At 44.6% G+C, this 27,005-nt stretch overlaps 2 protein-coding genes across 3 annotated transcripts in view; one reads left to right on the top strand and one right to left on the bottom strand.

Moving 5' to 3' along the window:
• Positions 1 to 4,012, bottom strand: part of ARHGAP1 (Rho GTPase activating protein 1) — a 30,769-nt gene extending 26,757 nt beyond the window's left edge. For both annotated transcript variants that reach the window (XM_081856177.1, XM_081856178.1), the window contains exon 1: positions 3,854 to 4,012. The gene's annotated coding sequence lies outside the window, so the exon portion shown is untranslated. The remainder of the gene's footprint in view (positions 1 to 3,853) is intronic.
• Positions 4,013 to 4,070: 58 nt separating this feature from the next.
• LOC309329143 (uncharacterized protein) overlaps positions 4,071 to 27,005 on the top strand; it is a 34,481-nt gene continuing 11,546 nt past the window's right edge. The window contains exons 1-10 of the mRNA XM_081839749.1: positions 4,071 to 4,181; positions 4,292 to 4,494; positions 7,418 to 7,479; positions 10,395 to 10,696; positions 11,331 to 11,417; positions 12,388 to 14,075; positions 18,980 to 19,124; positions 22,000 to 22,163; positions 24,483 to 24,507; positions 25,751 to 25,801. Of these exons, the coding sequence (XP_081695875.1) occupies positions 4,160 to 4,181; positions 4,292 to 4,494; positions 7,418 to 7,479; positions 10,395 to 10,696; positions 11,331 to 11,417; positions 12,388 to 14,075; positions 18,980 to 19,124; positions 22,000 to 22,163; positions 24,483 to 24,507; positions 25,751 to 25,801 (2,749 nt within the window). The 5' untranslated portion in view covers positions 4,071 to 4,159. The remainder of the gene's footprint in view (positions 4,182 to 4,291; positions 4,495 to 7,417; positions 7,480 to 10,394; positions 10,697 to 11,330; positions 11,418 to 12,387; positions 14,076 to 18,979; positions 19,125 to 21,999; positions 22,164 to 24,482; positions 24,508 to 25,750; positions 25,802 to 27,005) is intronic.

Here is a 27,005-nt window from a genome sequence, read left to right as displayed (position 1 = left end):
GGATTTGAATAAGTGGTTTGTTACCAAATATTTTTACGGCAGGTTCAATCAGCTTCCCTCCCTTATTGTAACAGAACTTCATCAATGCCGCTATGGTTTTTTGTGCTTTGGCTTTCACTGCCTCCATATGGCACTTCCAAAAGAGGGTTTCACTAAAGAGTAGACCCAGGTATGGTATCTAAATGAGCAAGTGTGTTCTGTAGCTTTCTGATCTAAACACCATTTATACCTAGAACCAGGGCACTTTTTAAAGTCAGAATTCAGCAGAACTTGGTCTCACACCTTTCAGGTGGGCATCATTGTCATTATAAGAACAAGGGAGGTGTTCATAGTGAGTTCTGGCACCTCTTTTTCTAAATAGCACTGCCTAGGACTGTGTTTGCCAAAAAGCATAATCTTGGTCTTAGAGTATTTTATGGATAGGCTTCCCAATTTATTGTTTTTTGCTGAACACCTCCAGGAGCTTTTTGAGACCCAATCGGGAATGAGAGAGGAGCACTAAATCATCTGCATACATCAAGATTGAGATTGTTCCTAATTACTGGAGAGGGGTGTTTGCATTGGCTCAATATGGCACCAAATAATTCATATAAATGCTAAAATGAGTGGGAGCCATAATGCAACCTTGCTTCACTCCTCGCAACATTCTGAAAGCATCAGTCACACCACCATTTAAACCTACTCTGACCCTCATTTATGTGTTGCTGTACAGCAAATCTCCACAGGGAAACTATTCCATAGATGCAGTGTTATAACAACTTGTTCCATACTTCCATAAACCAAATGTCCTTAAATGATAACTGGAAAAGGGATCTCTCTGAAGACATTAACTGCAAGAGAGGTTTTCAACTAATCATAGTTTTAACAGCTGGTGAGTTAAGATTCCTGCTTTTAGGTCATGGGAACATCACACCCTATTTCTTTCATATTATCAACAACCCCGCTGACTCAATATAGAAGTGTCCACTACAGCTGTTTGGGCCTCCAGTGCTGCATTGATTGTGAAATCCACTTAATTTTATCCATATTTCAGTATGGTAAAGAAAGGCAGCCATTATGTTTACCTAGCCAACACTGTTGTCAACCTCAAGGGGAGGGAGCAGAAGAGTTAAGCCAAAGTAGTCCCTCCCTCAGATCCCCCCTCCCCTCGGAAGCCATCAGCTTAAATCAAACAGGATACACTCACTGAACAACGCAATCTACTGAACACCCAGAACTGAATTAGGTGACAGAACTAAAAAGACACCACACCTTTCCTGTCAGATCATAAACCTGACTACTCAGTCCCTGCCTCAGCCAACCATTTCCAGCTGCTGAGCTTACACTGAGACTCTGGAAATGTTACACAAATTCAATCATGGGTGGGGGGTGGGGGAGAATAGTGCCACATGTTTAACGCACATGCCTACCCTGCTTCCAGGATAATTCTGTCTATTTGCTTTAGGATTTTTACTGCAAGCTCAAAGGACATGAAAGCATAGATGCATAGAATAAATTTGAATTTGAATTTGACTGCTTTTGTTTAGCAGGAACAGCTGAACATCAAAGACTTCCAAGCAGGCTATATAATCCCTCTAATTTCTTTCACTCATTATCTCAAAGCAAAAAATTGTCATGAAAGTGGGCATTCCTGTCTTATTTCCTTCTTCAGAATGCTCTTCACAAGTCAGACATAATAATAATCCTATAAGTGGCTTCATCCTAGTTCAATGCTCTGTTTATGGACATGCATGAACCAACACACAATAAATAATGATTTCTCCTTAAACAAGTGCTATCACACCTCTCTGGTTTTACTGAGCCCCTACCACACCCCCACACTTCCCACTCTTCTCCTTTACAGAACTATACAACTCCCCCTTTTCTTTCCAGCTCAAATACATAAACCACAAAGCCCTAGTGACAATCTTGTGATGGGCCACAAAGTCTTATGCAGTAGACTCAAGTATTTGTGGGGTTACATTTACCACAGAAGCATGATGTACGAATCCTGATAAAAGCAGGATAAAGCAGTTTCTGTGAGATGATTTATGCAAACTAGCAAAGCATACATTTAGAATTACCAGACTCAAACCCCCAAAGGGCTCCAGAAACTTTGAAAGTTTAAATTAAAATAGTTACATACCACCTCTTTAAATTATCAAAATGAAGTGCAACAAAATAATTCAGTGTAACAAAGCAATTCTATATACAATAGAAACAGTCCGATAAAAGAAACATAACACAAACACAGGAACCGGGAACCATTCAAGACATTGTATCAGAGGCCAGGGAAGCCTCAAATAAGGTAGCTGTGTTTTTAAAAACAGCAGATGAAAGCTCACCACAGCAGGTGCATCTCACAGGCTGGAGGCCAAAAAGGAGAAGGCCCTTTTCCAGCTTAACATGAGATAAGTCTCTGTGGGCCACAGAATAAGTGACAGGGCCTTCTCTGAAGACCTTAGCGAGCAGACACATCTATATGGGAGAAGGCAGTCTCTCAAATAACCGTTTTTCCCTTAAGTTTAGGAATATGTAGGTATAATGAAACCTTCAACTTCGCTCAGCAGCACAATTCCCTCAACACAGATATTATATGCTGCAGCTTCCAAACCAGCCTTAAGGCCAGGCCCACATGGACCAAACTGCCATAATGCAGTCTTGAGCTTACCAATGCATGGGTCACTGTAGCTTGGTTGCACTGGTCCAAGAATGGTCAGAGCTAGTGCAAGAGTACAAGGTGGCAAAAGTAACCTTTAGCCACTGAGGTCACTTGTACCCCCAGAAACAAAGAATGATCAAGGAGCACCCCCATATGACATTCCAGTTCCAGTAGAGGGAGTAGAACCCTGGTCCAGAAAAAGCAAACTCCCAAAATCCATGCACAGAGCTAGTCACTTACAGGGCCTTGGTCTTAACAGGACTCACCCCCACTTCCTGTGCACACCACATACTCATCCAGGGCTTGCACAGTCACACTTGATTCAGATGTAACAGAGAAATGGAGTACCATCAGAATATGCTGAACTCCGTGGTACAAATGGGGTCCCTAGTGGAACCCAACAGCTTCATACAGATGGCAGTGGAGACATCACAATTCACTCCAGCACCCTTCCGCGTAACGGACAGGAGGCCAACACGCAGTCATCTGACACTACTCTGTGACAAGCCCCATTCAATAGAAATGGGGAGTTCTGGCACTATTTTTGTGGCGGGAAAGTCTTTATATGTTTGCATTTAAGCAACCCGCACCCCTTGACCTTACTACCCCGCTTAACTCAGTTGCAAGTATTTCCCAAATTGCAAGTATTTCCCCCCCAAAAAAGTGTGCACAGGTGGCAAGGGTTTGGGTCCTAAAATCAGTTCACTTTAAGGTAAACGAACGTTTCCCATCTCTCCCCACCCCCGCCGCCTTTAAGCACCTGCACGCACGCGCACACTCCTCTAAAAGCCTCCCCAGTGTAGGCACCTCCACCTCCAGCACCAAAAAAGATCTCCAGGAAAGGAGCGAGGGCGGGGGGGGGGGGGGCTTCTTAACAATAAAGGCATGGGGGCCCCTTGGGTTGCTGAGGGAGCGGGGGAGGGGGCGTATTCCAAAATCTTGACATAGATCTGAACCTGGCAGCCCTGAGAACGACGACACCCACGGAGATGGTGGGAGGGTCGAGACAGAAGCCCAGCCCAGAAGCCTGGCAGCGGCCCCTGCTTGACAAGAGACCTCCCTCCTTCCCACCGAAAGTCACGCTGAGGCTGGAGTCGACGCATGCGCCCTCCCTCAACTTCGTCCCCAGCCCCCCGCTCCCCCCCCCATAAGCAAGAGAATAAACCCAGAAGGAGCCCCGCCCCTCGAAGCGGCGCCTGGGCCTCCACTCACTGTTTATCTCATGAAGGTGTGCGCGGTGGGGGGAAGGGAAGAGATGCAGCCCCGACGCCGCCGACGCGCACCCAGTACGGAGTTCCTGCGCTGCGCGCTCCCTGAGCGCTCCTCCGCTCGCCAGCAGCCGCCACTCCCGCCTGTCAAACCCCCCTTTCACAAACATCCGCCTCCGAACCGGAAAAAGGACGAGTCTCCGTGGCAACACGCTCCCGCCTCCTCGGGGAAAGGCCGGCGAGAGAAAGGGAAAAGCCGTCCGGGCGCAAACACGGCGCGCAGCGCGGAACGTTCCGCCCAGGAGCCGTTATGGAGCAGAGCCCCGGCCAGAGTGAGGGCGAGCGGGTGTCTTTCGGGAGACGGGAGGGAGCGGAGAGCGCTTGCCGCCCCGCGTCCTTGACTGCTCTCACCGTCCCTTTCGTGTCTCTGCTTCCCTTTCAGGTCGGCCCCCGGACGCGCGCGGCGGTGGCGCCTGGTCCTGCTGCCCAGTGTGGAGCCTTCCGCGGGGCTTAGCCCTGGGCCCTTCCCTGTCCGCCGAGAGGGGCCTTGGGGTGTGGTGTGTGGGGAGCCCCTTGCAGCCGGGGGCGCTGCTGCTCCTGCTTGGTCCGGAGGAAGAGGAGCAGGAGGCGGGCGCCTGCCCGGCGGTGAGCGATGGGCGGGCAAGTTTGGGCCTCCAGTCAGAGCCCTCAGGTCGGTGGGGGCGCCCTCTCGCCACCCTCTGCCCGGCCGACCACATCTAGACGCCCGACCCTTCTCGGTTGCCGGGAGAAGGGATTCTGACAGGCGCAGCTTGTTATATCCACCAGTTAAGAAAGCAGCTTGCTTGCCCAATTTCTCTCTTCAAAGTGCAGCTGTCCTGGTCTTAGTGTTATCTAGTCCAGTGTTTCCCAACCTTGGGCCTCCAGCTGTTTTTGAACTACAATTCCCATCATCCCTGACCACTGGTCTTGCTAGCTAGGGATGATGGGAGTTGTAGTCCAAAAACAGCTGGAGGCCCAAGGTTGGGAAACACTGATCTAGTCACTTTTTGGTGTCCCAAAAATAGTTTCGATTGGTTTCTGGTATCCTTGACACCTGCACATGGGTGGGAGAAAGGGGATAGAAGGCATTTCCCCCTCTCTCATAATGCTAGAGCTTCCCAGTAAGCTAACGAACAGGATAGAAAAGGAAGTACTGTACTTACACAGCTCATAATTAATATGCAGAATTCATTGTCACACTATATGGGGACCACTAGCTTAGATGACATTAAAAGATGATTTAAAAAGTTCAGAGGGAATATATACCAATGGTTATTAGCCACAGTGTTTCAGCAGCTGAATGCCACTGAATACCATTACAGAGTGGGCTATTGCCCTCATATCAGACTTGTTAGAATGCTGAGCTAGATGGTCCTTTTGTCCAAATTAGCAAGGTTTTTCATGTTAGAAGGTAATTGCACACACATCTAGCTCTGGTGCCTCTGTTTCCTCTTTCTGTCTATAGAAGTCTGAACTGTAGTCACTTCATGTTACTTAGTTGTCCCATTGAGAATGTGCTTCAGAGGTGAAGTTTGTCTCTCCCTTCCTCATGAAGCAGTCGTGTATCTGCTCCATCATGCACACAACTCAGCCCTCACTTGGCGTACCCCTGCTCATTGCATGGGTTGAAACTGACTGAATGTGGCATGATGTCTGCTTAGTTTATATTCCACTTTACTGGTAAGTACTCAAGACAACTTACAGTCAGACACACTTTTATCCATTCAACAATTCTGTGAAGGAGCACTGAAAGTTATTGTTGCTCAAGGCCACTTACTCCTCTATTATTATCTGCAGTTTTAGTCTACTACATAGTCTAGCCACTACTGCGCACTACTCCCAGCTGCTTAGAAGGTCACTGCAGAGTGACCGCAACTGTGTAGGGAGAGTTGGTCATCTGTAGTATCAGGCCATCTAGTGAGGCAAGTATTTACTGCAACTGAATGAAAATGGGATAGTTTGTAGCTGCTGAAGCTCTATAGACAAACAGTTCACCACATGGCTATATTTCCCCAAAGTGATTTTATAAATAATATCTAAGCTCATCCCATTTCTGACAATTCAGTTGAACATGTGTGGAATTACAGTAGTTGCCAATAATTGTTGATGTAGATCTGAGGGCTGAACTGTATGTGATATGGTAGCAATCACTGTATTTTAGGATTTTTTTTTAATATCTTAAAAAACATACTGCAGAGGGAGGATAATGAGATGGTGAAGCAGTGCTTAGGGAAGATGATTAACTCTTTCCCCTTATTTCCATGATTGAAATCACACAGTGCTTACTTCAGAGTAAGGAAGCGATCTTTACTCAGGCTAGCAGCAAGCACAGGTTCAGTCGTAAAGAGTTCAAGTTAAAAGAGCAAGATAAGTGATTCAGAACTGAATAACTGAGTTGGTAGAGCATGAGACTCTTAATCTCAGGGTTGTGGGTTCAAGCCCCACATTGGCAAAAGATTCCGGCATTGCAGGACCAGATGGCCCTCGAGTTCCCTTCCAGCTCTACAATTCTTGATTCTATGAATGACGCTAGAAGATGTCCCAATGGTTGTCACACCCCTCCCACCAAGTTTTAAAAAGACTAGGTGGAGTATGTTCACTCACGAGACTCTCTTGCCTCCCTAGCCAGCTTCTGTGTGTGCTTCTCTGGGGTAGATGCAGATGATCCCACCTACAAAAGTGGTGCCAGGTTTGTGGCCACAAGACTGTCCTGCCCCTCTCCCTCGAGCTGCTCTTGCTCAGCTCCTCCCACTGGCTAGTCAGAGTCGTCCTCCCTCCATAATAATTATCTGCGCCTCTCAAGGGGAGCGGTGACAAGAGCTAAGAGGATGTAGCTTTGTTTCCCCTTTTCTGACATCTAAAGTTGTATGGAGAAGACCCGCACCCTCCACCTCCAGGTGCCCAATCCTGATAGGGCCGAGGGGCCCATGACATTACCTGACTCCCTCCCCACCTCCTGGAGAGCAAACAACAGCTCATTCATTTTTATTTTGACAAATTATGTATTGCTTAATTACGGTAGTCTCTTAAATAAAGTACAATAGTGTAATACAATAAAGATAAAAATCAGTTGAAACCACAAATCCGTCAATTTCATTTAAATGTCTGCCAGAATAAAAACTCCTCAGTAGGCACCCAATGTTCAACAGGGAGGAAGACTGTCTGACCTCAAATAGAAGGGAGTTCCATAAAATTAGGCCCACAGTACTGAACCCACAGCTGCTAGAGGATGTGAGCTGTGCATTTAAACTTAGGATGGTAATTTCAACAGAGTGAACAGTGTGAAGTCCGTGATCCAGGTGAGGGTGCATAGCTGCTGTCAAGTAAATAAAAAGACATTAGAAGACCTAACGGCATATTGCCTACACTATATGTATGTTGGCCCTGAGGGCATAGGCCACCACACTCATTCTTAATATGCCAGCTTGATTGTTGAATTGACCCTCAGGTGAAAAGGACAGCTAGCCCATTAGTTCTGGGCTTAAGATCTGCCCGTGGGAATTAAAATACCTCTCTAACTGGGACTCCCCTTACTCTCGTGTTTCAGGAACTTACACCAGCCTGCTGGAAAGAGGCTTCTGCTTGCAACAGGATAGCAAGCTGGAAAAGGTGCGTTCTGCTTCACAACTTTCTCAGCAAACTTCATACATCTAATGAAGTGGTTTGTTGGCTACGATCATTCAAACCATAATGAACAAGTTAGGGTCAATTCATGCAAACTGTTTTTTAACTTGTTTGTAAACCACATAGATGTTTTACTATCAATCCTGCTTGAGTTAGGCTGAAAATTATGTAAGTTGTGAGAATCAGACTTTAGTATTTATCTCACCAACAGCACTTAACGTTTTTCCGGCAACCAGCATGGGGCCATTTCTGTTGAAAAGCTTGTGGCTGCACCACAAGCTCAGTGTTTGTTATCACAAACCGTAGTGCAGTGATCACTTGATGGTTTCTTCAAGGAGCCAGATGAATTTTCAGCATATGATGATGTGAAGGACTTTATTCATTCTCACACATCTCAAAAATCAATCCAGATATATAACAGAGCAATGAGATGATAAATTTTGCTCCATGGCTGGGACCAACTTGCAGTCAAGTGAGCCAAAATCAGATATGATCCTGGAATTTATTTCTGATGACTCTGTATGCCTCTGTAAATCCAAAAGTAACTGGTGATATTGTGAGAGGATATATGAGTTCTGGTATGTTAGCCACTGAAGAATGGGTGATGAATATGTGATCAATAAATGTTTTTGCTGCAGATGTAGAAACTGGCCTGTTTAATAGCAACTAGCTCTGTTCTTTTCCTCTGTCACCCCAGGAGCTGAGCAGCTCCTCCGCTGTCTTTCTTCTCATCTTGCAACTTTTTCCTAACGCTGAAGGAAATCAGCTACAGGGTAGGCATGCAGGTCAACCAACAGAATGAGGAAGAAACTCAGCAGAGTCACTGTCCTTTCTCTTTGGGTTATCTTGTGTCACAGAAGCTGTAATGTGGTTCTGACAGGCAGGAAAGCAGAAATTGGATTGCTGTGCGGGGCTTGCAAGGAGTTCTATAAGCCCCCCACAGCAATGCAGCAGGCAGCTGATTCCAGCAACAAGCAGGCTTCTATTCTTCCACCCGTCAACTGATGGGCAGGAGAGCCGAATCCTACTTTTTGCTGGCATCAGCTGCATGAACAAGTTCCTTGCAGGGAACTCTAGGGGAAGCATTGGATCTCACCTATCTAGGCAGTAGAGCTGAAGCCTGCTTTCCCTAACCAATGCACAGTCAGGCTCCCAATGTGCATTGGCGTCTGTGTCTCTACCTGCCCCATATATGATGTCATGTATGGGGCAGGTGGGTGTAATTGGGTAGGAACTGCCTTCTGGGCCAAACTGGAACCCTTGGCAGTCAAAATCTGGTCTTCAGCCTGGAGGTTCCCCACCCCTGATCTAAAAGCAAATGAATAATCCCTCCCAAAATTGGACTGCAACTCCCCCCAGATCAGGGATGGTAGGCATTAGAGTCCAGCAGCACCTACCGAGTACAATGTTGGCTGCTCCTGATATATAGAATGCACTGTAAGTTTCAGTTCCTTTTGTGGTTTCCTTTTTTCTCTTCCTCACTGGTACTCCCTGCCCATACCCAGAATCTCACTTTTCTTCCCATCCTGTTCAACTTCCTTTAAAATACTGGCAAAGAAATATTACAAATGTAATACATTTATGCAAAATAAACAAGTATATGCTTTGTGTTTTCTTGGAGCAGAATCAGAAACATGAATCCTCCCTGAAGGATGGTCAAGTTTTCCTTAGAGAATTCTCGGGCGAGCTGAAATGTCAGGCTTATTGGTCTCTTAGGCTATATTGACAAAAAACCTCTGTGTTAATCCATCTAAGTTACCTCTTATCAATAATTATGATACATGCATTCCATGTTTTCATCTGGAAAGGAAACTAAGTGGATTACAGCTTTTTAAAAAATGAACTCCATTTACATAGAAAAAAACTTAAATTCATAAAAGTTGAGAAGGAAAAAGTGGGACATATTCAAGTAAGCAGGTGTTCTAATAAGAGCCAGTGCACTGGAACTTCCTCCCTTCTCTCATGCCAAATTCTCTCTGAAGAGTGTTCTCTCCCCAGAAGAGTGTTCAGGGGAAGGAGAGGGGAGATTGTTCTGTCCAGCAACTGAAATGCCTTTGCTGATAGGATTGTAATATCTCTATGATGAATTCCACCCTTAAAATATAAATAAAATCAGTAAGTGATATTCGGTGCTAGTCCTATTTTGAGTAGACCTGTTTACATTAATGGACTTGACTCACTTAGGCTCATTAATTTCATTGGCTCTATTCTGCCTGGACTTAATTGAATACAACTCAATATTTTGCAGCTAGCAATAAATTTCTATTCAGTTTAACAAAGATCTCTTAAATAATTATTCATCTTCCTAAAAAATAGGATGGTAAAGCTAAATATATTCATTTAGCCTTTGGAGAGGGCAATTTAACCAATCAGTCATGAGCCAGCAATTTTGTGCTGATTAAACTTCCTATATGTGACTTTAAATATAACAAACGTTGAAGCAGCCGCAAGTCTTTTGTACCCTTAATCAGTACTCTTGCATGGCCACTATCAGAATCCATTTTGTATGAACTAGGTGTTTTGTTAGCTGTATGGTTTCATAAACTGCTTTCAGGAAAGTTTAAAGGCTCAATCACTGTACCTCCAAGGAGGACCCCTGCCTAAAACTCTGAAGAACTACTACCAGTCAGTGTATGTGAACAATGCTGAGTTAGATGGACTCAAAAATCTGTCTCAACAAAAGGTAACTTCAAAAAAAGTATTCTGAATTGACTTTTCCTAGGAGTCTGCTCAAAAAAACCGTCAGGATCTATAGACATATTAGTTGATAGACCTGACTGAGGCCCCCTTAAGTCTCGCATAACACCCACTTGCACTGCCTCTCTAGAGCCTTGTAATGCCCCTGTACTTCGGACAAAGCCCATATTGGATACTGATGCTTGGCATAATATGTTTTACAGCTTGGTGAAGCAAAGCCGGGATAAAGATGAGGCAAATGTGGCATTAGGATGGATCAATGGGGAGCTCCACATCCGAGTATCCTGTCCCATTGCTGCTGGCACTGAACTGCTGTACTGGTTAGCAGAGGCCAGTCCCGCTTGCCTGGAAAAGAATGCACCAGCAAATATATCAGATGGGGTATTTGTCGCAGAGAGGAAAACGGTAGAGGAGCAGCTAGCTAAGACCACCACTGTGGAAGCAGAGACTTTGACACAGAAAGGAGATGCTTCCCTAGATGGCGATGCAATAGATTCCTTTGCAGGTACTGTACCCGAATTCCTAGAATCTTAGTCAGAAGGTGGTATCACGGGTGATTTAAGCAGCATCAGAAACAGGAAGGGTTTTTATTCTTTAAAAAAATGACTTAACATACTTGGTAATAGAAAAATGCATGTTCCTTAAGCAAAGAACTCCACTGCCAAACTCTGCACACCCAGGCAACTGTAGTTGAAGCACCCTGTGTTTTGTCCTTCCTTTCACAAAAAGAGTTTATGGTACATGATTTCATTTTCACAGACCTAAATTGTCATCTGTGAACAAACTCAGACTGATAGTAATATTTTAACTTGAAAGGTAGGGGCTCCTTTTCCCCTTCAAATGATACTGTGGGAGGCAACTTGTTCAGAATGTATACACTCTCTTGCTGTGAATAAGGAATATTTCTGCAGTGCTTTCAGGGTACAATCCCCTAAGAGGCTGGCTTTCAGCATCCCAAGTACAGAGAATGGGAACCAAGTGTGGAAGCATATTCTTGCCCAGAACAATTCAATCAACCCACAGCCAGGCAGAAGTGGAACTCAGGCCAATGTCCACTCCTCTACCCAGTGACCTTTATTTTGCTCAACAGCACTGGCCAGCCCCACCCTTGCAAACAGTGCTTTGCTATTTTATTGCAGTGCTGGAGGAGGCGATTTCTTTGAGAATTCCACATGGTGAATCAGAATGTTTATCATGCCAGAGTACATTTGATCCGGTATCTGAGGGTATGTCTGAACTATAAGCTTGTGTTAGTTTTATACCATTTTAACAATCATGGGAACCCACAAATAATCTTTGAGAGTTGTAGTTTGGTGGGGGCACTAAGAATTATTTTAATTCAGACTTTAAGCTTCAGCTCTTGATGCAGAATCCAGATGCCTGACTTTAGGTGCAGTGCACAGATTATGGTTCCTCCTTTTAAGTTATGGTTATTTGCATGTTCATACACTGTGAGGAGCCTATTTAGTTACTTATGTTCCTGGCCCTTTAAGATATGTGGGCAACTCCTGTCTATAATGCTAGAATCAGTCAGGCTCCTTACTATCTCTTTGTTTCCTCACACACAAATGTGTACACAGAACTTCATTTCCCTATGACATTCTATATCCATGTCTGTTTCCTTAAGAATTTTCTTACGTGAATTAAACTGCTCAAGGTAACTCTGCTTGTTGTGAATAAGGGAGAAACACAGGTCCCTGGTATTGTGACTGTGTGGATAAGCTGTTTTAGTTTGCAATTCTTGCTTTCTAAAGAAAAGAGCAAAGATTACGAATGATAAAAGTGTTGAAATTTGCTGTTTCTACACATTTCTGTAACCTCATTCTAAGTTATGTAGTAAAGCACTTTAGAGAAATTCAATTTGCGTCAAAAAGATTAATGAAGCTGTGCTTCCAAAGTGAGCCTTACAGAAGATACTGAAATATTCCTCCCCAAAGTCTAAACTTTTAGGATATTTAAATTCAAGCAGAGTTCCCTAGCTAAAACCAGCTATGTTTCAATTCTCAGAAGCACTGCTTTGATAACTAGTGGGACTTCTCGAGCCTCTGTGCTCAGCAAAAGATCTCTGTTCAGCAAGATTGAGGCAGTGGGTGGGGTGCGGAGCAGTGCATAGAAACAGAAGTCTCACCTTGAAGTGTCAATAATTACTTTGTTTTCTTTGTTAAGGGAGCTAATGGTTACTGGTTCAAATTGCAGGTGCTCTTGATATCCCCAAGGTTGTGGAGCAGAAAGCCAGAACCCATTGTCTTCCTTTTCTGGATAAGAAGCTGCCAGTCAAGCAACCTCCTGGCCTGGAAAATGATCACAAGAAAAGGAATGAAGATGGGTTCCTGCAACATGAGCTCAGGGACTCTAAGGAGCAGCATGGAGAGAAACATCCCATTGTGAGCTGCTCTGTGGCTGAGGAGGGTGGAAGTAAAGAGGATGGTGTGCTGCATCCTCAAACAGAGCAAGTGAATGAGACACTATCCAAGGTAAAACCGACTGACATTTGTTCACAGCCGCCTCCATTCAGTGCAATTCAACCCAGTGCTCACTTGGCTGAGAAGGTGGAGGTGTTGAGGGGCCAGTCTTGTGCTGAAGGAGCCCCCAGTGGATGTGCCATGTCTACACCCAGGGACAGGGCGGAGGTGCAGAGTGAAAATCCCAAGCAGGAGGAAGTGTCTCCAAGCAACATGGGTGGTGCTCCACAGCTCAAGGAGGTAGACCACGAGCGACGATACCGGTGCGAAGAGTGTGGCAAAGCCTTCCTGCAGCTTTGCCACCTGAAGAAGCACCACTTTGTGCACACTGATCACAAACCGTTCCTGTGCACAGAGTGCGGCAAGAGCTATAGCTCGGAAGAAAGCTTTAAAGCGCACACACTGGGCCACCGAGGGGTGCGGCCATTCCCCTGCCCACAGTGCCACAAGAGTTACGGCACCAAACGGGACCTTCAAGAACACCAGGTGCTGCACACAGGCCAGCGCCCTTTTGTGTGCCCTGACTGTGGGAAATCCTTTGCCCGCCGACCCTCTCTTCGGATCCATCGCAAAACCCACCAGGCTAAGGAGCCAAGGCCATCTGCTGCTGCCGCCGCCTGCCAGTGTGTGATATGTGAGCGGCAGCTGGCCAACCCTGGGTCGTTGCGCAACCATATGCGGCTGCACACAGGGGAACGCCCGTATACCTGCCCCTACTGCCCCAAGTCTTTCCGCCAGCAGGGCAATCTCCGTGGGCACCTTCGGTTGCATACAGGGGAGCGTCCCTACCGCTGCCACTTCTGTGGAGATGCCTTCCCACAGCGCCCTGAGCTGCGCCGTCACCTGATCTCCCACACAGGTGAGGCTCACCTGTGCACAGTGTGTGGGAAAGCACTGCGTGATCCCCACACGTTACGGGCTCACGAACGTTTGCACACAGGCGAGCGCCCTTTCCGCTGCCATCTGTGCCCCAAATCCTATCCTCTGGCCACAAAATTGCGACGCCACCAGAAAGCCCACCACGCTGACAAGCCGCACCAGTGCCAAATTTGTGGCATGGGCTACGCCCTCCCCCAGAGCCTGCGACGTCACCAGCTTGAGCACAAAGGAAACCAAAATGGGGATCCATCCAAAAGGGGCACGAAAGCCCCCCAGGAGCTGCCAGCTTCAGATCAGTCAGCTGTGCTGGTAGTGCACTCTGTGGACAGGGCAGGGCCTGGAAACCACACAGAGCTCCTTATCACCAATGATGGGCACTATGTTACCGCACAGCAGAGCTCTGCCAAGCACAAGAACGTCATTGAGATTGCTGTCTTGGACACGGAGAAAGAATGCATCATTGTGCAGGAGCAGGGCTCCGCCAGTGACATGTTCATTATTCAAGAGGGTGTCAGTTTTAGCACAGTGGCGGAGGTGGTGGAGGTGGGGACATGACCATCAGTCTTTTTGCAGATGGCATTAAAACATCTTTGGAAGTCTAAATGTGCTCTTTCTATGTGTTTGCAAGAAAACAGCATGCGGGTTATGAAATATATACTGGGATGTTTAGAAGGGAATAGGTGACTTCAGTTTGGCCAAGGCTGGATTCCCACCATCATTTCCAAAGCCCGTAAGCCTGGGCAAAAGCCTGATAGACGAGGTTATGCCTGGAAGAAAGCCTTCACTAAGCATCTCTTCTATACTATCAGAATTTGTTTCAAATTGATCCAATGTCAGCAACTGCACCAGTTCTGCTTGTGTGTTACATATGTTTAGTGAAAATGTGGCAAAACTGACTGAGTGGTGAAGAGTCTGCAGATTTCCACATGGTTATGCACATATGGTCCAAAAATTAATGCAATAGGAAGTATGGAAGTATATCTTTTTTTAAGTAAAAGAGCAGGAACTTCCAACAGTTTTCTGAGGTGTGCAAGGATTATGTCAACACCAGTGAGGGTTCAAAGTTCTTTAGCTTCAAAGGTATAAATAACAGGAAGCTACTGCTCCTGACTCATTTGCCCAAGCTGTGCTTAGATGTGCTTTAACTTGATACTTGCTGCATCTGAGTAGGGGATGAAGCCATCAGATGCCTGCTTTAATTACAGTTAATGACAACATTGGCTAAGATCCAACTCCCACATTTCTTGGTGATATAAGCAGCTCTCAAAAACATTGCGGTGGTAGCACATGCAGTCAATCGTGTGACTCAGACAGAACATAAAGGTGTTTCTTTTGCCAGTTATACCTCTCCATGGGCTTGTGCTGGTGATGCTGTGATAGTCACCATGCAATCTAGCCAAATTGTGGTTGTTGGTTATGCATATTGTTACCATGATGTGGGGTCCTGACTGCCCAGAGACATTTGTTTGATACCTACAAAGACAGTGTTTGGGTTTTGCCCAAGTCAACACATAGCAATCTGGGTGAGAATTGTAGATCCCAGAGTGGCTGTAACTGTAATCCAAAGGTTTGCTTTTAAAATAAAACCAATTCATTGGATCTGGTAAATATAATCTCAGCAGTTGCAAATGATAACATTGCCGGATTAGACCACTTCATATCACAGGAGCAAGATTCTAATGGTGACAGTTTTCATTCACATGGAAGTAAATCAATGAGGAAGAGCTTTGCTATGCCTGTAATGCATTTCATTACAGTATATAAACAATGACAAATGAAAATGATGCTTAATTACATTGTCTCATTTTAACATAGTACTTTGCCAGATTTTCTACTTTTTTGTTTAGCTTTTCCTTGACAGTGAGTATCACAGACTTCCTGTCAGGAGGTCATGTTGCACCATAGTGTTTCAATGTATAGTTAGTAGTTTTGGTCCAAGCTAATTTGAATTAATGTTGGATGGGATTTTTTTTATTTTCCATTTTTTATATCACTTTATGCTGTTGTATTCACTACTTGAGAGTAATTTTCTTCTTCCCAGCATCCTGTGGTGATAGGCCAGTTGGGTATTTTAACACATGGGAAACTGAGCCAAGAGAGTCTGAATTGCCCAAAGCCAAATCAAAACTTCACGACCGGGTAGAAATTGGATCGCGAGTGTCTGTGGTCCAATATGACATTTTAACAGTTCTTCCTTAGTGCTTTGCTATTTCCAGAAAATATATTGAGGTTCGCTAGGTGGCTCCCATTGTCAACAATATCATTTATTACTGGTATATGGTCACAGCCTCTGCAAAGTGGTTTCATTTACCACATGCTTCCTTCTTGGATACTTAGGATGGGCCAGCTGTCATTTGGTTCTGGTAGCAATAGGTCACATAACTACACTTGTTGCTTTTCCTATGTCTCTGCTATCCAAACTGTTTCCAAACTGTTTTGATAAAGTAAACAGATGCTTGAGATTACAGTACTGACTTCCCGCTGTTGAGCTCACCCAGTGGTACATTTACAAGCAGTCACAAAGGAAGCAGTCTTTTGAGGCAGTAGGATTTGGAGCAGTGATCTAGAATGGTTGGCATGTATGTTTTTTGTCTTTTCCAAGAGAGTGGTGCAGCTTTTGCATGTATCAATATTGACATAGCTGCAAAGTGACTTGCTGATGCCAAAACCCAAGAAATCCACGCATGAGTCTCAATCTTCTGTCATTGCTGATGTGGTGTCAAGCACGTTTGTTGGTTGCACTGATCCCAACCAATCACGGATTGGAGGGCGGTGTCTTATGCCAGTCTTTTAAGCATATGCACTTGTTTGCATGGTGCACATGGTTTGAAAACAAGGGGTTGGGGGTCCTGTGATAATGCCTCAGACAAAAAAACTCTTTGAGCCACTTATGTAAGAGCTCGAACACACAAGATAGTTTACTATCTTTTGTGTCATGTTTAAAAGGTGGCGAGAATTAAGCAGACTTGGGTACCAGTTTTTAAGTTACGAAGTTATTGCAAAGACCAGCCTGAACGTAAACAAGTCAAGGAGAGGTGGAGCCAAATGGAGATAGCCTCTCAGCTGAGATATTGATTGGCCCTGCTTCCCATCTTTCTTTCTGCTGCAACCTGATGGATTGGCAGTTATTAATATTTACTAGATCTGTATGTAGGAATGGGAAAGAGATTGTAGCAGATGTTATAAGGTGAAAAGGGGACTTGTTCAGGAAGTTAGAAATGCTGAACTAAGGAGGGCTACTAGTCTTATCTCAGCCTTCACAAAGGTTCAGGTTTGAGAAGATATTACAGGAAGCAGTCTTGACAGCTTGTGAATGTTCTTCAAAAGTTTCCCTTCATACATGGGCCAGAACTCTTTGTCTGGATGTTCTCCTGTGGTTGAACTAAGGCTCTGCCTAAATATCCCAGTAAGCTAGACCCAGAACTGGACATTTCTCAAATCTCTCTGCTTTATTGTGTTAGAAAGAGACTCTGTGTTCTTCAAACTCTGCAATCTGTTGGAGGTAGGGACTGTGCAATTGCTCTTTGTACAAGTGGCCAAAGAGTCACTTCCCAGCTACCCTAATGCTAATATTTACCTGTGTGCGGTGGAGATAACAAATACTGACTAGAAGACCATTACAGAAGAGAGACAGAGAAGAGCAAGAGAAAGGGGGTGAGATTGATAGTTCTCTAAGCTCCTCCTACACTTACAGTTTGTCTCAGATGAGGACGGGGTAGGGACCTGTTTTACTAAACGGTGGACTAATTTGGAATCTCCAAATACCTAAATTCCAAGTGATGAATTTGATGTTGCTAATTTCTTTTGATCAAGAGTATATGGCTCAGATTATGGCCTTAGGCTGCTACTAAGAACTTCAAGATCTAACTGTACTGACTCCTGATTTAATTATTTTATCAGTGAGACTCATCTCAATAAATTTGAAGATAATAATTGCTTTGCTGGATTTATCAAGTCCAGCACTCTGTTTCTAGTCAGATGTCTCTAGAAGCTCATAAGCAAGGTAATAGTCACTCTGTGGTGTTTTGTTCATCTGATAGTCAGAGCTGCGCTGCCCCTGAAAATGGAGGTTCCATTTAGCCAGGGCTATTTTCAGGGGGAACTCGCTCAAACTTAGTTCTGCCACCTGTCAGGTGGGTGCCTTTGCCATACTAAGAGAATGAGGGAGGCTTTCATGGTGAGTTCCGGCACCTCTTTTTCTCAAAAAATAGCACTGCATTTAACTAAAATAGACTTTGATGAACCTTGCCTTTATTAATTTGCCTAATCCTTTTAAGAAGTTGCCAAGCTGCTAGTGACTATCCCCACATCTTATTGTCTTACATTATGTGTGAAGAAGTACTTCCTTTTTAAGTCCTGCACCTAGTCCATCAGCTACACTAAGTGTACATAAGTGTTATGAAAACAGAAGACATTTCGCTCTAGCTGCTCGCTCCAAGCAATCATGATTTTACAAACTTCTGTGTTCCTTCATAAAGTAAAACCCCATGTTCTCAAGCCTATCTTCATTTGAAAGGTGCTCTGGGCCTTTGAGTTTAGCTGCCTTTCCATACCCATTTGAACCCAATGAAGTTTTTGTATTCGGTTTTGTATATTGTATTCAATGAATATTGAATATCGTGTTCAGTGAATACAATAATTATTCATCTGTATTCACCTTACAGGACTTGCACTACAACCTTGAAGAGTTTATGACATGCATCTGTTTGAAAATTACGTTTGCCCATTAAAAGTGGCTGGTCAATATACCAAATATTTGTTTTAAGTTCATTTATGTCCAAACCACAATTAAACGGGGAAAATTTTAAAAAATACAAATGAACTGAAACAGGATGCAAATATTTAATGACTTGACTCCTTGGTGTCTTCCATCTGTTCTGACTTCTTGGACTCCTCTCCAACACACATATAATCAAGCACCTCTCTTTGGGCATTTAGAAAGAAGTCAAGGGGATCTCATTGGAATTTTGCTGAGAGACATCCAAGAATCAAAGAATTATAAATTGTGGAAGGGAGAAGAAAATCAGTGTCTCGGTGTATTCTAGAACAGGATCACAGAAGTAAAGACAGGAAATAGACCTTTTGGCATCTGGATTAAATATCTGCAACTGGAGGATTTTCTAAACAAATGGCAGTTCCCTTATTTTAAGCCAGGATAGCCAAATGTCCTTTGCTTTTTGAAACAATGACGTAATAATAAGACGTGCATATTGTTTCCTAATATCAGTCCATGTTTATTTGGTGTTCTGAGACCACAAACAATCTAAATGTATGGATGGAATTGTTCTTGTTCCATTGGCTGCTTGTGCCACCAAGGCACCTGAAAGCAAAAATGCAAGGGAGGGAGAGAAAACCTGGATGGGTGAGATAGTGAGATCTTCAAACTTACTGTCCCTGACATACTGTGACCTGGTTCCTGTTTCTTCATCCTGGTTCAACATTAACCCAGGCTGGGCTGCAATCCTTCTTCATCCATTTCCTCTGCAATCTTCCTGCAGTCAGGCGCACACGCAATGGGACAGAGCAGAACCAGAATGCTGAGGACCCTTCTCCTTGCCATTCTTCTGGACCTCTCACTGAGCTACAACCAGGGTAAGGAAATCAGCCTGCTCAGCAGTGAACAGGCAGCAATCCTAAGAACATGTGCTAAGGGGATGAATGTTGAACTCTGGGGTTTCTGAGAAAATGTGTAGGCTTGTGCTGCAATTGACTAGTAGAGCAGATAGCAATACTCATTCTGTTGGCCCTCCTACATTGGAAGTTCAGTGTGGCAGATCAAGCATCCAGGGAAAATAGGAAGCTTTATTATACTGAGGCCGTTGGTCCATCTATCTCTTATTGTCTACATTCACTGGCAGTGGCTCTCCAGGGTCTCTCCCAGCCCTATCTGGAGATGCCAGCAGTTGAACCCAGGACCTTCTGCATGCTAAGGGAGGCTCTACAACTGAGCTGCAGCCCTGAATCCCAGCAGCAGCCCCACTGAAAGAGACTGGCATGGCATGGCTGAGATGGAGAGGATGTGGCAGGCACGTCACTCCATGTTTCAGAGACTCCCAGCTTTGGAGCAGGAAGGATCTCGGGTGATAATTGAGGAAAGATGGTGGAGGTAGGGCAGCGCTGTGCCAGAACTCTCTCTCTCCAGACCAGTTATCGTTTAGCTTTTGTATTTGTGTATGCACACCTGAATAACAGAACACACAGGAGTCACATCACATGATAGTGTGTCTCTTTCCATGCTTCTTGCTGGAAGATTGATGGGACGGGGGGGAGGGGAGGTTCCCCAATGGACGCCTCTTTGTTGGAGTTCTTTATCTTAACAGGAAGGTTCTTCTTTACTCTTAAAACAGTTAGCAGGAACCTGGCACTTACCAAAAGATTAAAATGTACTCCTCAAGTACCTTTTTGAGGAGAGGCATGTGTATGCTGTTTAACCACTTCAGAAGCAGGGTATGCTCTCTGAGTTGTATCCAGCTAAGCAGTACATCAAGTAATGCATTGAAAAGAATTGCTCACATCCATCAATTTCAGTGGTTTGCGTTGGATACAGCTGCCTACAATGGCAGCTTCCCGAGGAGCAGTTGTATTAGTCTATTGCAGCAGCCAAAGCAACAGAGTCTTGTGGTGTCTTAAAAATTGACACAGTGGACTCTAGTCCATGAAAGCTTCTGCTAAATTGTTGGCCTTCAAGCTGCCACAGGGCACCCTGTTGTTTCTCTCTCCAATAGAGGAGACCTGGTCAGAAACCCTGTCTCACCTTTTCCTAACCTGAGAGCCTTCAGATCTTGCTGGACTACAGTTCCCATCATCCATGACAGTTGGCTATACTTACTGTCAAACTGATGGGAATAGGAGTCTGACAGTATTGGAGGGCACCAGATTGGAGAAGGCTCCTTCTGTTCCAACCCAACCCCTAGCTTGACGCTTTCCGTTGTGGGGTAGCTCTGTGATTCTTCTCATCCTTCAGCAACCATTGCTAGACCTTAATTAGATGGAGGAAGGATTTATACCCCTACCCATCCCACAGACCAAATTTGATGGGTGGGTAGGGGACATACCTGCCAATCAGCTGATGTTACAATTTTGTCAGGTGACATGGTGCTTTTAACCCCCTGTAATCAGCTGGTTGTTGGGTGTTCAAAGCTTCATGCAGGCCTCTGAAAGGAGCTTGCAAAGAGCCATGCCCTATGCTTTGAGGTCCCAGCAAACAGCTGATTGTTGGGGCTTCAGAAGACAAGTGTGCAGCTCTTCTGAAGCCCCACCAATTAGCTGGTTGGCAGGACTTCAGAAACATTGAACAATCATCTTAAGGAGCCTCTTTTGTTCCAACCTAGCTTCCCCTAGTATCAAAGCCTAGTATCATCAGATGACTGGCAGGTAGGCATGGCTTGACCAACATGGCCTAATTATTTAGCCTCATAGGCCAGACATTCCCCACCCCTGACTGAGACTGAAAGTTCTAATGTCTGAATGTGAAAAAGGGAAATGAGAGGACTACAAAGGTTCAGATTCTGGGGTGGGCAAACAGAGACCAGCACACGTGCCAGCAAAGAGGCACACAGGACGAGGGCTGAGTAAATATGTTTTTCTGTGCAAACAGGAATAGGGTAAGTGTCCATAGAGCAGAAAGAGACCTGCCATTTGGAAGTGGTCAGTTCTGGGCACAACTCTGATACCAAACTGAAAAAGAGTCTTGGTTCTACCACCATAAGACCAGAACAGACTAGAAATATTATTTTCTATTTGGTCAATACTTTTCCCCCCCTTCTTATTCCATAAGTCTTTTTTTATTGAATTCTGATTAAACTCATGTTTATTCCTATTGTATTGGGTCTCCTGCATGCTGCTTAGAAATGACTGCAATCAAGAGGCATGCAAATGGTTGAAATAAATAAATGCCATAAAGGTGAAGATTAGGTGAGAAATTCACACTGGGTTGTATCCAGCGCTGCACACATGGAGTTCCACTGACAGTAGTGTTGGATCAGCTCCATTGAGATCTAGAAGTGAAAACTGGGCATTTGACAGAACTTCCTGTTTTGTCTGTTGTAACACAAGACTGTCAACGGTTGGGCAATGCATTACATCTGTAATCAGGCAGCCAGAGCCTACAAAGGGGAGAGCATTGTAGGAATGCAGAGCTGATATCCTGAAATATGCAACATTATACTGAAAACATGACAATGGCTTGCCCTTCTCCACCATGTGTGGTGTACCTATGTGGGCTGAATCATCTGGAAATTTTCTTCGTAGCAGCTTTCTGCAGGTGCCCAGTTCTGCTTCTGGACCACTGAGGTCCAGACTGTGTCATCTGATCTGTCTGTGTTTGTGTTGTGGTGGTTAATCATGTCTTGGAGGAGAGGGTTGGCTGTAGGGTCCTTTCCACTCAATGGTCCTTCAGAATTACAATTGCCCCAGTGAATGAGCCTCCACACTAAGGACTGACTGATGGGTGTTCTGCTCTTGCTAGTCTTTCTCGATCAGAAGCAAGCACTCTCTTTGCTGAAGCGCTCAAGGCGAGCCAACAAAGGATACCTAGAAGAGGTGCGCAAAGGCAATCTAGAACGGGAGTGCCTGGAGGAAGTGTGCAGCTATGAAGAAGCCCGTGAAGCCATTGAGTCCAATGCCCAAACAGTAGGTATCATTCCATTTTCCTTCCTGCAGAACAAGGCCTGTTAAGTCACATATTCAAGGGCCCAGCAACCATTGTGAGGATTTCACAGTGGATTTCTTCTTTAATTCCCCAGTCTCCTTCCAGATGTTGTAATTTTATAAAAAATGTATTAATTTCATAACAACAAAAAGTGCAAACATAGCAAAAAGAAAAGAAACAAATAAGAAGGGATTTAAACCACAGTGCATCACAGCTTGGAAGTACAAAGACCCAGTGGAGCTCTAAAGGGATAATAAATTGTTCAAACAAAGATACCCTTTACAAATAATAAAGAGTTATAAAAATAAATCTAGGAGGCTTAGTTTGGTCAGAATCAAGTATACACTTCCAGAGTTAACACTAAATACGTTACTTCTGGTAAATTAGCCACCATAGCTGCTAGAGGGCTGTGAAAAAATTGTGCCCTGAGCTTTTTTGACTCATCTACCCATGTACTATCTGAAATCAAAGGGGCACATTGGTAGCCAGATGTGACATTTTTTCCAGCTCTTCTACACCACTACATTTCTCAGATAATGATAATAATAATAATAATAATAATAATAATAATAATAATAATAATAATTTATTTGTACCCCACCCATCTGGCTGGGTTTCCCCAGCCACTCTGGGTGGCTTCCATAGAAACCAAAAATACACTAAAATATCACAGATTAAAAACTTCCCTGAACAGGGCTGCCTTAAGATGTCTTCTGAATGTCAGGTAGTTATTTATCGCTTTGACATCTGATGGGAGGGCGTTCCACAGGGCAGGTGCCACTACCGAGAAGGCCCTCTGCCTGGTTCCCTGTAGCTTTGCTTCTTGCAATGAGGGAACCGCCAGAAGGCCCTCGGCGCTGGACCTCAGCGTCCGGGCAGAACGATGGGGGTGGAGACGCTCCTTCAGGTATACTGGGCCGAGGCCGTTTAGGGCTTTAAAGGTCAACACCAGCACTTTGAATTGTGCTCGGAAACGTACTGGGAGCCAATGTACCGGTAGGTCTTTCAAGACCGGTGTTATGTGGTCTCGGTGGCCGCCCCCAGTCACCAGTCTGGCTGCCGCATTCTGGATTAGTTGTAGTTTCCAAGTCACCTTCAAAGGTAGCCCCACGTAGAGCGCATTGCAGTAGTCCAAGCGGGAGATAACTAGAGCATGCACCACTCTGGCGAGACAGTCCGCGGGCAGGTAGGGTCTCAGCCTGCATACCAGGTGGAGTTGGTAGACAGCTGCCCTGGATACAAAATTGACCTACGCCTCCATGGACAGCTGTGATTGACCTGCGCCTCCATGGACAGATGTGTGTACCAATTAAATTCCCATCATGATTTTGGACTCTGGGCCCCAAATGAGGCATTAATAATAAATTTGTATAATATAGAAACCATTCCCTTTACATAATGTGTCGTATCTTTGACCAGTCATTCAAAAGGAGTCCGTTGTCTGGTAGCATCTCTTCTCTTAGAGGAACAGATGAGAAATGACCTCCACTGGAAGCCCAATAAGCAAGGAAAGCGTTTATCTCCATACATGTTTTTATATATGCTATAGACAACAGGAACGGTTTTTGTAAATAATAATCCATTAAGCAATATAGTTGACAGGACATTATCGTAAGACTTCCCCTTGTTCCTAAAGACTGGGTGATACTATAGGACAGGCTTCCTCAACCTTGGCACTCCAGATGTTTTGAGACTGCAGTTCCCATCATCTCTGACCACTGGTCCTGCTAGCTAGGATCATGGGAGTTGTAGGCCAAAAACATCTGGAAGGCCAAGGTTGAGGAAGCCTGCTGTAGGATTTAAGTGGGGACAGGCCCGGTGCAGATGCCACCACCCTATTCAGCCAAACCTTAAAGGTTGTTATATTAAAATATACTGGCTAGCCATGTCAAAGATCTAAATTTGTACTTCTAAAATGGGTGGATGTTGTTGGACTACTATGCCCATCATCGCTTGTCCACTGGCCACACTAGCTGAGGCTGATGGGAACTGGAGTCTAACAACATATGCAAGGCTGGCTGAGGGCTTGTTTAATTCATGCAGTAGTTACCCTTGAGCTATATGCATCTCATAATTGCAATAGATTTAATTTGATGGCAGAAGCAAAATCAGATGTGTCCTCTCTCTTGCTGAGTCATGACAATCATATCTCATGCTGCCTCCAAAGAGCTCAGAGTGGTGTCTCATCCTGACAGCTTACAGGGTAAGACCTTTCTAGCATCAGCAGTAGTGTAGAACTGCATCAGTTGACTTACTCATTCTTGGGTATTTCTTTCTAAGTGAGCACTTTTGTTTTGCAGGATATATTCTGGGCACAATACTCAGGTATGCATGTCTAAAGCTCCTGTCAAATACCCTTGCTATTTTGTATATTATTTACCACTGAACCTTATTCCAAGATCTGGCTTTCACAGGCTTTGGAGAATTATGTCTCTATGTCAATGGCCAGTATTAGCCTTGCATATCCCAGAGCAGCAGTTCCTGCAAATACTTATTTGGAGTTAAATCCTTTGAAATCAGCAGAACATCTCCAAATAAACATGCATAGGATGATAAAGTTGCAAGCATAATAGTAGCATATCTTAATTCTTCCTTCTTCTGTTACCATATTTGATCTTGGAGCTCTTGCTGTGGAAGTCCAATTGCACAAACTAATCCAGTCATACCATTAAAATTGTCCCAACTATTAAGGGCTACTTTGGCCATAACATACACACACACACTTTCCCCACAGTTGTGTCAACTAATTTCCTCCAGCCGTGTCCTCCAGTTTCCTCTCTCTTCCTGTCCCTTCAGTAACTACTATCACCACACCAAGCTTCAAAGTTTTTCATGTTGCTGCTCTTCATCCATTCATGTTTAGTTCTTGGTCAGCTGGACTTGGTCAACTTGCATCTCCTGCTGCTGCCAATGTCCTCCCACCCATTGGCTAGATCCCTGTTTCTGCATAGGATTGATCCTTTCGCTAGTCCTCTCTCCCTTGCTATTTGCCTATCCCTAAGCAACACATCATATTCATTAAGCTGGCACTGATGGCAGCTGCCAAAGCAAGGCTGGACCGTTCATCTGTTTTAAAAATGGAGAAACAGAAACTTCTCCCTAATTCATCCTTGCCCAATGTTTGGGTGAAATCCAGTGTCACGTGACATCTGTGCAATGGGAATTTTTGCTTCTCTTTCCCCCTGAAGCCCCCATAAATCTGCTGTGGGTGGTCTCCTAATCCTCCACATCAGATTTGTGGGATTGGGAGTAGAGAAGAGAGGAAGGAGATTTCCTGCTGCACAAACGGGAAGTCGGTTACACTGGCAGACAGCCACAGTTGGATTTCACCCCTTGGGGGCTTTTGGAGCCAGAAAAATGAGAGTTGCTTTCCTATCTCCCAATGGCTGTGTGCTGCTCTCAGTATCAGAGAGGCAGCATGCCTCTGAGTACCAGTTGCTGGAAATCACAAGTGCAGAGAGGGCTGTTGCATTCAGTCCCCCTTGCAAGCTTCCCATGGTCAATCCTGTTGAGCTGTTCTTATGAGCTGAAGATCCCTTTAAGCTGAATTGTATTATTCTCTCCCCAGTATGTAAGTCTCCGAACCAGCCCAGAACAGCTCTCGATGAGTGCCTGAAAGGTAAGCAGCTTAACAGTGAGTCTGTGATGCCCTGGCGGTGGTGAGTGCAAGGAATCTGCTTTCTCTGAAGAGACTGGAGGCAAATTCTAAATAAGGCAAGATCACTGAGAAGCATTCCTCTCAGGAGAGTCCCTCTCTCTTTCCTAAACTCGCAGAGGGACACTGCTGCAAACAACATTTTAGCAGATGTGCGTGATTTATATACCATTTATTATATTCATTGCAGTTACTTGCACCCCCTGCTTTCAGGATACAAATCCTTGCAAGGTATCTTAAAGGAACATTGAACTACACCCATAATTTCACAATAAACAAGACAGAACAAGTCATCAGGATTCTTGCCCATAGGGCAGCTGGTGGCAGAGCGGGGCATGGGGGAGATCTGCTGCCTAATGTAGACACTAACAATACTGTAACTTGTGAGAGAGACAGGATGGGTTTTGAAATTCACAAATGTAGTATAAAAGAGATGAAGCCAGAGCCTGGTTCCTTGCTGAACATGCGTATCTCTAAAAACAAAAACACATTTGTCTCCTGCAATGTGTGATGTGCCCAAATATCACTTTGGGTTATCTGTTAAGAAAACCAATTAGCAAATATAATAAATGCGTAATATTATTATAGTCTGTAACAAACACATTGCAGGAATATCTAACCAATTCCACCAGTACAAGGATTCCTGTTTATTCAACATATCTTTCCCTTCCTCTCCTCTCTCCACCCCACTCCTGAACCTGTTCTGGGGTTTCCCCCATCCTTCCAGAGCAATTTGGGGAGGGAGGGGGATTTGAGGAGGGTGGGGAAAGGAGAAGAGGGGATGCTCCACTGTGCACATGGAAATCCTTGTGCTGGCCTATGAAGTTAGTTGGGGTCCTTCTAAGTCTGTGGGGCATCTTAGCTGTTCCAGAGTATAGCATGGATCCAGCCCTCCTCCCCATATGAAATCAAGAAATGTAAACAAAATAAAAATTGCCCAGCACTTTCTTCATTTTCTTTTCAGCACCAAGGGCAGCCTAGGAGCAAATGTTGTATATTGAACATAGTTCAATGGTTTTCCATGTTGATATAATCTTCAGAAGGAGTTGCACCCTGAAAGGTGACCTAAAATATATATAATCAGATATAAATACAATAATATAAAGGCCTGTGTTTGGCTTGGGTGCCAAATGTGTCTTGATCAAGGAACGATTGCCTATGTGAATGG

The sequence above is a fragment of the Podarcis erhardii genome, assembly GCF_964252035.2.
Source record: "Podarcis erhardii genome assembly, chromosome: 1".
Classification (NCBI taxonomy): domain Eukaryota; kingdom Metazoa; phylum Chordata; class Lepidosauria; order Squamata; family Lacertidae; genus Podarcis; species Podarcis erhardii.
This window is presented reverse-complemented; position numbering and strand designations above follow the sequence as displayed.